At 31.9% G+C, this 9149-nt stretch overlaps 1 protein-coding gene across 1 annotated transcript; it reads right to left on the bottom strand.

The window, feature by feature from the left end:
• Window positions 1-285: 285 nt before the first annotated feature.
• LOC111300697 (serine hydroxymethyltransferase 1, mitochondrial-like) lies at window positions 286-5337 on the bottom strand. Its single transcript, XM_022896316.2, has 15 exons — window positions 5080-5337; window positions 4952-4999; window positions 4705-4791; window positions 4424-4545; window positions 4217-4293; window positions 3849-3973; window positions 2955-3047; window positions 2552-2644; window positions 2243-2440; window positions 1960-2130; window positions 1634-1711; window positions 1281-1392; window positions 1098-1208; window positions 752-918; window positions 286-495 (listed from the first exon to the last, which is right to left on the bottom strand). The coding sequence occupies exons 1-14, from the start codon at window positions 5170-5172 to the stop codon at window positions 773-775; spliced, it is 1554 nt and encodes a 517-aa protein (XP_022752051.1). The 5' UTR covers window positions 5173-5337; the 3' UTR covers window positions 286-495; window positions 752-772.
• Between the last annotated feature and the right edge of the window lie 3812 nt (window positions 5338-9149).

The raw sequence follows: 9149 nt of genomic DNA, 5'->3' as shown, positions 1-9149 counted from the left end.
TCAGATACTCATTATCTAACCATCCAGTTCTAGCAGATTTAACGAGTGATCTAGAGAAGCTTGTTCCTGTTTACACATATCATTTCCACGAAATCAGAATATCATTTCCAAAATAAATACCATGAGTTATATCTTGTTCCTGTTTCCAATCCACTTTGATTCATTCTTCAGTTCTTGAACAATTCGGTATTCAGATGAACATATCGATTCAAGAGTATTTCTGCTACCAGATGAACCTTGCATGTACCATTTGAACCAAATTTTATGCAGTAATAAGAAACTACATTTGATCTCAATGCAGGTTTATTGCTTCAAAGCGTGAATAAGTATGTTTGTATGTATACACAATTAGTGAAGATCCAAACCAAAGTTTTCTCATTTATACCCATAAAAGCTGTTAAATTCACATTCTACACAATTCGCCTGCTAGTAAACTTTTATTTCTTGTCCGCCTCCACCTGTGGAAAATTCATGAAGATACTGGCACAAGCATACCTGCTCCAAACAGATGAATAATTAGCAAAGAACATGACAACGAGAACAGAATCAGAATAACATGGTTTGTTGCAAATATGGAAACCTAAAATTCATCGTATGGCACTCACTATAGATGCTGAAAGACCCAAAGAGCTTAATATGTGTTGGCAACAATTATTTTGAAAGGGGAAAAACGTAAATGGACTTCTGATATCAACTAATTCGCCTTATCAGAAGTAAGAGATGACTTAGCAGGGTGAAGTTAATCATATACCTTGCAGACAAGGTTGGTTTCTCAGTTCTTGTACTTCATGGTTCCCTTTTCAAATCCAATTGTTGGGAATTGCTTTGCGTACTCCTCAACATTGTGGCGGAGTTTTGCAATCTCAGATTGAAAGTGAGGAGACTGCAGTGTGGCCACGAAATCTTTCAACTTTGTCCCTGGTTTACAAAAACCAACAGCATGCAACCATAAATCAGTAGAATGTTCAAGTAACAGTAGTCAGGACTCAGGACCTAGAACAATTATGTACTATTAACACACATTAAAGAGCAGAGCAGCAGATATAAATGATGGTCCTGAGAGAGTGAAACTAGAGGCAATAAGGGCTTGCAAAAACCTTTTGTTTCAGCCTTGATTTTCACTGCCAAGTTCGCAGCAGCATCAAAGCATTCTGCTACCTTAACAAAGTCATCCTCAACAAATCCCCTAGATGTAAGAGCAGGAGTTCCTGAAGTGCAGTTGGATTTGTCAGGTTAAGTTTAGGTCATTTGAGCACAATATTAATAGTATGAGCCTTTACCCATTCTGATGCCACCAGGAACCATAGCAGACACATCTCCTGGTACGGTGTTTTTGTTTGCTGCAATATGAACTGCTTCCAACACCTTTTCAACCCTGGAGCCATCAATGCCCTGTAGAGAAGATGCTATAAAAGCTTATTTTCATCCTAGCTTTCATGATAAGGTTCATTTCATCAAGCCAGCATCTCTACTGATAAAGAGAATTATCTTTCATCAAAATTCAACACAGTAGCAAATTTAAACTTGTAGTATGGAAGTAAAGCTCAACCAGGAAACAAGGTATGACAAGAACTTTTAAACCAGATTTATTAATTTCTCCAAGTAGCCAGAGGATATAAAATGTCTGTCTTACCTTATTCTTCAGATTAACCAAAACTAGATGGTTCTCTGTTCCTCCAGAAACAAGTTCGTATCCCTTAGCAGCCAGGGTCTGCAAATTTGGGAGATTTTGGTGGTTAAAACAATTGCATTTAAGAAAAGAATCATATGTATTTATGTTTAAATTCTCTAAAACATCTCTAAGGATATCTCCTGGTGTACTTGGACTCATTCTTTTTGAATATGTAAAATGAATAACTTCAGGAAACCAAAGAAGAATTCTCCAATAAATAGATGAGAACGAGGGATGTTTCCATCCTTTATTGCAGAATAACTTCTGCTACATCTTGCCAATGATACCTGTGCAAACTTTGAGCAATTACTGAGAACTTGCTCTTGATAGGCCTTATACTCTGGAGTAGTTGCCTGTTTCAATGCAACTGCTAGACCAGTAATTGTGTGGTTATGTGGGCCACCTTGAAGTCCAGGAAAGACAGCCTGATTGATTTTGTCTTCATAATCATATAAAACCTGCAGGAAAAAGTCACTAGTCTAAATTTCTGTTCCACTTCACTTCAAAATAGCATTAGCAAAAAATGACCTAAATATTATAAAATGATAAAGTTTCCTTTCAGCGGCTAACCTCTTTCCCTTGTTTGTTAATCTCTTTCACTCCCTTTCTGAAGAAAATCATAGCTCCACGAGGCCCACGAAGTGACTTGTGAGTTGTGGTGGTTACTACATCAGCATACTCAAAAGGTGAAGGGATGACACCAGCCGCAACCAAACCACTGATGTGTGCCATGTCTGCCAACATTATTGCTTTTTGCTTGTCACAAACCTGGTTAATGCATAACATGCGACATTCAATAGGGTCAAACTCATGAACTCTGATGTATGACAAATTGAAAATTTTAGCTGGATCGCTTTAGATAAATTGAAAGATGGTTACCTTTCGAATACGTGCATAATCATATAGACGAGCATAAGCACTAGCACCAGCAACTATTAATTTAGGCCTGAAAAGAGTTGCACTCTTCTCCAACTGCAATTAAAAACTTCAATGTCAAAAAAAAATTCTACCGTGATTGAAGGGAATCTGATGAAACCAAAAACTATACAAGCTGCACAACTACACCAAAACCGCAGAGGGGACATCTTCTGTTAATTAAAAGTAATATAAAAAGTTGATGCAGCACAGTGTCAGCTACCTAGCAGATGTGTTCCCTTACTGGGAAGGACAGATGGTTTTAAACAAAAATGAGTTGAAATTGGGGAGATTTTATTCTGTTTTCAATGAGAAGTAATGAAAGAAAAAGTAAGAGGTTATCACAATATGAAAACTGATAAAATACCTGGTCATAGTCAATATAGCCAGTGCTCTCATTCAATCTATATGGCATTGTCTCAAAAAATATAGACACAGCGGATATCTTTTTGGTGTCCGTCTATGCAACCACAAAATAAACCCTGTAAGCATCAAGCCACAACCAGAAAATAATGACACAAAAAAGAATAGCTCCTAAGAAACTGTTGAGATTCAGTAATTTAAACCCAATTAAACATCAGTGCATATAGATGTAGATTCATTGTATTACGACTACACTTCCCAAGGAGAAAAAATATTACATACATTATCATACAGCAGCACAAGGGATGAAAGCTTCAAAAGAAGACATTCATGTTTCAACTAACAGGCAAAATATGAGTGACCATTTATTTCAGGAATTCAACTCAAATGTCTGCCTGTTCCAACATCAATGGTAGACTAGAAAGAATATCTCTGTGTCAGGTAAAAACTTGGAGAATATCACAGGAGACTGGGTCGCTGAAATAAGCTCTAGAAGCATTACTAATATAGAGAGAGTGAGAGTAGCTGTACAGCTTGGAGTTTCTAAATGTTGTATTCAGTATCTATTCTTAGAAATAACAAGGGAAAAATACAAAGAGATGTCAAATTGATGGCTTCATTTCTTAACTATCACCACTACCTTTTTACTCTCTCAACTGCTTTGGATAAATCAAACAAAAGAAGACAAAGATATTAGGGGACAATTCACAATCATACATCTGCAACTCTGTAGTTTCATTTTAAGTAACTTCAGGCAATTGCTGAGGCATCCTTCTGATGTTTGAAGGAATAATCATGTCTGGCACTATAGCTTAAAACTTGATTGCAAAATCATGGTTATTTACTGTCAACAAGGACAAGTCAGTGCAATAAAATTAGCTATGGAATTTTGAAGTACCTGATAACCATGAGAGAGATGCCCACCATGAGGGAGATCAAGAGCCATTATTCTGTCATGAGCCTTTAAGAGCGCAGTGTAAACTTGAAAATTGGCTGGAGAACCAGAAAGGGGCTGCACATTGACTGCCATACAACAGAGCGTGATAAACATAGAAAGTGTTTTAGCAATTAAATGCTAACAATGCTCAAAGCAGCACAAAAGCTCTTTTCAAAAAGCATGCCTATACTATCTTCTACAATCATCCTCAAGTAATTAAATCAGTAAAAGTTCTAGGTTGGTTATTGACCTACAGTACAAACAGCTAACTAAAAAAAAGCTATTACCATGAATTCTCTTGCCATAATCAAAGTAGAAATATCTCTTACCTCCCCATTTTTCAGGATCCAACCTGAATGCTTCCAGAGCACGCTTCTGGCACAATGACTCTGCCATGTCGATATACCTAAAAGATGAAAGTTAAAATCACTCAAGCATCCGAATACAACGTAAACTTACTAATTCTGGTTGCATCAACAACCCAAGAAAGCATTGGTAGAATCAAGATGAGTGAAGAAAAAGAAAGATCAACATACTCATTCCCTCCATAGTATCTTGCACCTGGATACCCTTCACTGTACTTGTTGGTCATGATAGACCCAACTGCTTGCATCACTGACACCGAAGTGAAGTTCTCCGAAGGAATGAGTTCAAGTCCCTTTAAAACCAAACAGGTTTTGCTTCACTAACATTCTTAGAAATAACAAGGGAAATGTAATTCTTGTCTATTTATCAATCCACAAAGGCAAAAACATGATATAAATGTGAAGGAAATAAATTATAAAAAAAAAGAAGCTGGTGAATTTGATGGTGGTACCTTCCATTGGCGCGCTTTTTCAAGCTCGATAATGTCAGCAATTTCAGGATCAACGACTTCAAGTGGAGTATTCAGTTGCTTTGGCCACTGCATAGAAAGAACAGAACAGTTTCTTTTTTTTTTTTTTATAGATAAAAGAAGAAAACAGTTTTTTCAATTGAACAATTCAAATGCAAAAATAAAAAATAAAAAATATATATTTTCAATCTAAAATAAATAAATTGAAAAACAAAAAATGGAGCTTTACAGTGACTCCAGGTTTCTCCTCGTACGCAGCTTCATTTGGCAAAGAAGACTGCACCAACAAAAAGAAAAAAAAAGGGTTAGAAAAGAAATTATTGTAGAATTTCGAAGAAGAAATGAAAGAGAAGAAACCTTGTAATAGAGGGAGGTGACATTGAAAAGTGGACGGAGGAGCGGCTTGTCAATGGAAGATGAGAGTCGTCGAAGCGCCATTGCCATCGCCATTGTTTTTGGTTCTGTAGCTGTGGAAGAAGTTTGTCAGTTTGACTTGAGTTTTTGTTTGTGGCATCGGGTAAGGGTGAGCTTTTGGTGGTTGGAAGCTAATTTTTGAAATTTGTGGTTTCCAAGCCATTTTCCTTTCGGAATTGGTTTGGTTCCTTCTCACTTCTCGGGCTTAGACCCTTCACTCTAAGCGAACAAGTTCCGTCCCTCTAACGAGTAACGTCGGTGGCTCCCACTTGATATGATTCCTTTTTGTCTTTGTCTTTTTTGCTATGATAATCCTATTTGCTAATTGCTTTGCTTTGGCCCATGATTTTTTTTTTTTAAATCATGATAAACGAGCAAAGGAAACAATGAGATTAAGTAAAAGTGATATAGGAATAAAATTTTATTTAAATATTTGGATGGAGGAAAAAATTAATTTAAATAAAATTAAAAATAATAATATTGATAAGTTAAATTTTCAATAAATAAAATATAAAAAGGATAGAATACTTTTTATTATCGATTTTTTTATAATGTACTTATTTTTATACTTATATCAATAGATATGTCAAATTCATTTTTATTCTTATTTTTATGAGTATTTAAGAAATATGAATTATTTTTGTATTTATAGTTTATTTAAGAAAATAAAAAATAAAATTTTTATTTTTATCTTACATATTTATATAAAATTTTTATAAATTTATAAATTTTTATTTTTTAAATACAAATGATTAGTTTTAATTAATTTAAAATAAAAATCATATTATTAAATAAAAAAATTAATTTATTAAATATAATAAATATATATGGTATGGGTATGAAATAGATGATATATTATCTTTTTTTATATTTGTACATGATAAAATTTTAAAACTATACCCATTATTATTTTCATTCTCAAAATTTATTATACATTTTCATCCCCATCTTCATTAAAGTCAAAAATTAAAATTTTGATCAAATTTAGATAAAATTGACATTTTTATCAATGAGATTAAATAAAATTATTATTATAACGATGATATTAAAATTAATGATAAAAATATATATTTTAATACAAACAAAAATGATAATGATAAAATTTAATATAGCAGTCGGCTATTCATAATGGAAAATTTTCTTAATTTTTATTTTTAAACTAAAGTAATACACTAGCTTAAAATCCATTTCACTGAACCAATTACATTGCCAGATACTACCCGTATTTATTGGGTGCAATTAATTCTAATAACGATCATGATGCCATAAAATCCAAATACACCCTAAATTGTTTGAAATTCCCAAATAAGGTTCGGGTGTTAAAAAAATATTTTTTTCATTGCACGGCTCAAAATAAATTCTCTCCAAAAACTTCAATCAAACATCACTTAAGTTATCGATTTGCATTTTTAATGTATTTTTTTATGGATGTAAATAATATATTAATATTTATAAATTATTTAATTTTGATTTAGATAAAATTTAAATTTTATTTAATAATTATCAAGTTAAATTTGAGTTCAATAAATTTGATTTATCGAATGAACTGAATTTAAGTATTTTAATTTTAAATTTGAGTAATTTACGAGTCTAATTAAATTTTTAAATTTTAATATAATTTTATTATTTTAATTAAAAAAATATTAATTATTTTTATAAATATATATTAATTTACGTTCAAAAATATAATCAAATTTGAAATTAAATATAAGAATTAAGTTCATTTCTATTAAATGATATTAATCGAACGAATTTAAATAATTTAATTTTTATTTTAAATTAAAATTAAATTTAAAAATTAAAATCTAATTAAATTTAAATAACTAATAAATTTTAAGTCAATTTTAATTTTTTTATTATATCAACTCGATTTAATTTTATTATATTTTTTATTTTTTTATGATCAATTTTTTTTTTCCGATGGGGTTGAATAATTTACGTGCTTTAATATAAAATAAAGAAGATGGAAATTGATGCCAGATCTGCATGATGAAAAAAACAAAAAAAAAACTAAGCCACGAAGGTCCTATCCAAAACTCTGCATTTCTTAGCCACATAATTGAACCTCCGGTATAAAAGATTGATAGCGTCATCTCAAAGCATTTGAGAGACAGATTTTGCCACCAAAGCTCTGGACTCTTCCTCTAAAACTTTCTGTCATTTTCTACAATTTTTTATAGTTTTCTTACTGGGCCGTCTGCTTGGGTCATCGACCTTTAACAATTTCCCTTCTCTATCAGCCCAAATTGACAATTTAGAAATCAAGCACACCATTGGGCTAACCCACACATTGGAGCTTGGAGAAATAAAAAAGGGGTGTACATCAATCTTTTTCTTATTGATTTTTTACATAAGAGGATCATTTGCTTGGATATTAATTGACTTCTCAAGTTTAAAGGGACACCCTCCCATGTGAATATGTTACATTCAAAATTTTTATTTTCGAATTGCTTTTTATAAAGAAAGATTGAACCCAGAATGATAAATAATAAATTTCCCTTTTACCAATTAAACTAATTCATGACCTTTTTTTTCTCATTGATCTAACTGAAAGGTAAAAATTTAAGGAGAATTTTAAAATGTTTTTATAATTAATTATAAATTTCTAAGTTCTTTTAATAATTAAAAAATTATGCATGAATTATTAAGGAAAAAAAAATTATGACAAAACCGTGTTGGCCTACTGCCTAATGGCATTAAACCGTTACACGTTGTGTTGGGCCAAAAACGTTGATAGGACAAACGCTGTGGTGTGGCTTTCCAACGTCCATATATGTCCACAGGCCCAATCAAACTGCCCTATAGTCTTTATATAAAATAAATGTGTAAATGATATATTTATATTAATACGTTATTTGGGTTTAATTTAAATAAAATTCAAATTTAACTTTGTTTTTATTAAGTCAAGCTCGAGTTCGAGAAGTTTGACTTATCGATCGAGCTAAATTTAAAAATTCTTATACCTAACTCGAGTTGTTCACAAATCTAATCAAATTTTTATATTTTAATATATTTTAATTATTTTAATTGATAAAATGTCTCGAACTTGAGTTCAAATTTGAACACAAATAATCAAATTTTTATTAAATATAAAAATCAAATTTATATTTACAAATTAATTGAATTGAACAAACTCAAATAATTTAATTTTTATCTTGAGTGAAACTCAAGCTAAAAAAATAAAATTCTATCGAATTTAAATCGAATTTCAAATTTTAAATTAAAAATCAAACTTAAATTTAAATTTAATATTATATTAACTCAAACTCGTTCAATTATACTCCTAATATAAAAACAGGCCTCGTTACAAGTAGATAAAACACTAATTATGATGATGAGCCGGAAAAAAAGCTTACTTGTCTGAAGAATCAAATCAACTGTTGATCAACCCTAATCCTTGTGCCACTTAACAGAAGCAGGAAAACAGGCTTACAGTCTACAGCAAACAGGGTTAAGTCCAATGCACCCACCATTTTTGTCCAGTTGCGTCCTTTCTCAAATTGAAAACTCCACGTCTTTGCACCGAGAGATACGCCAGCTTCTGCACATGGGCTTCCTGACCTGATGACCAGATGAGTTTCAAGTGCTCTAAAACTTTCAGCACGTTATTTTCTGTCTCACACCGAAATAGTTTTGCAAAAAACCAGATCGACTGAGACCACCATATCATTTGCTTTGATTTGGTTCAACGATAATATTTTTTTTTGGTTCGAAGAATTTAGAGGCAGATGAACCGAGGAGATCAAATTTAGCCAAGTGAGCCAACCCGTTGAATTAGCTCAACCATAATGGATTATAGTCTTCTTGAATCTCGCAATATTTAAATCATGCTCTCCTTTGTTTATGACCCAAAGCTCATTTCTCCTTTTTGCAATTTCTAATCTTCATACTTATTTAGCTATTGTCGAAATCATTTTCATTCTTACAAACTGTATTTTCCATGATCAACCCATTATTCCCACAATCCCATATATGATAAAAACAGTTGCAGAGCAGGTAATCACGCGCCATAA

The sequence above is a fragment of the Durio zibethinus genome, chromosome 18 (genome assembly GCF_047325235.1).
Source record: "Durio zibethinus cultivar Kanyao isolate XHJ-2024 chromosome 18, ASM4732523v1, whole genome shotgun sequence".
NCBI classification, from domain to species: domain Eukaryota; kingdom Viridiplantae; phylum Streptophyta; class Magnoliopsida; order Malvales; family Malvaceae; genus Durio; species Durio zibethinus.
The sequence above is the reverse complement of the archived record's forward strand: the minus strand, read 5'-3'. Positions and strand labels throughout refer to the sequence as shown.

Bases quoted from the DNA above. Each gene is read 5' to 3' on its own strand.
- LOC111300697 (XM_022896316.2), bottom strand. From the start codon at position 5,172: ATGGCGATGGCAATGGCGCTTCGACGACTCTCATCTTCCATTGACAAG. The intron at 5,000-5,079 runs GTTTCTTCTCTT...TTGTTGGTGCAG, and splicing joins TCACCTCCCTCTATTACAAG to TCTTCTTTGCCAAATGAAGC. The intron at 1,393-1,633 runs GTAAGACAGACA...TCTTCTCTACAG, and splicing joins TGGTTAATCTGAAGAATAAG to GGCATTGATGGCTCCAGGGT.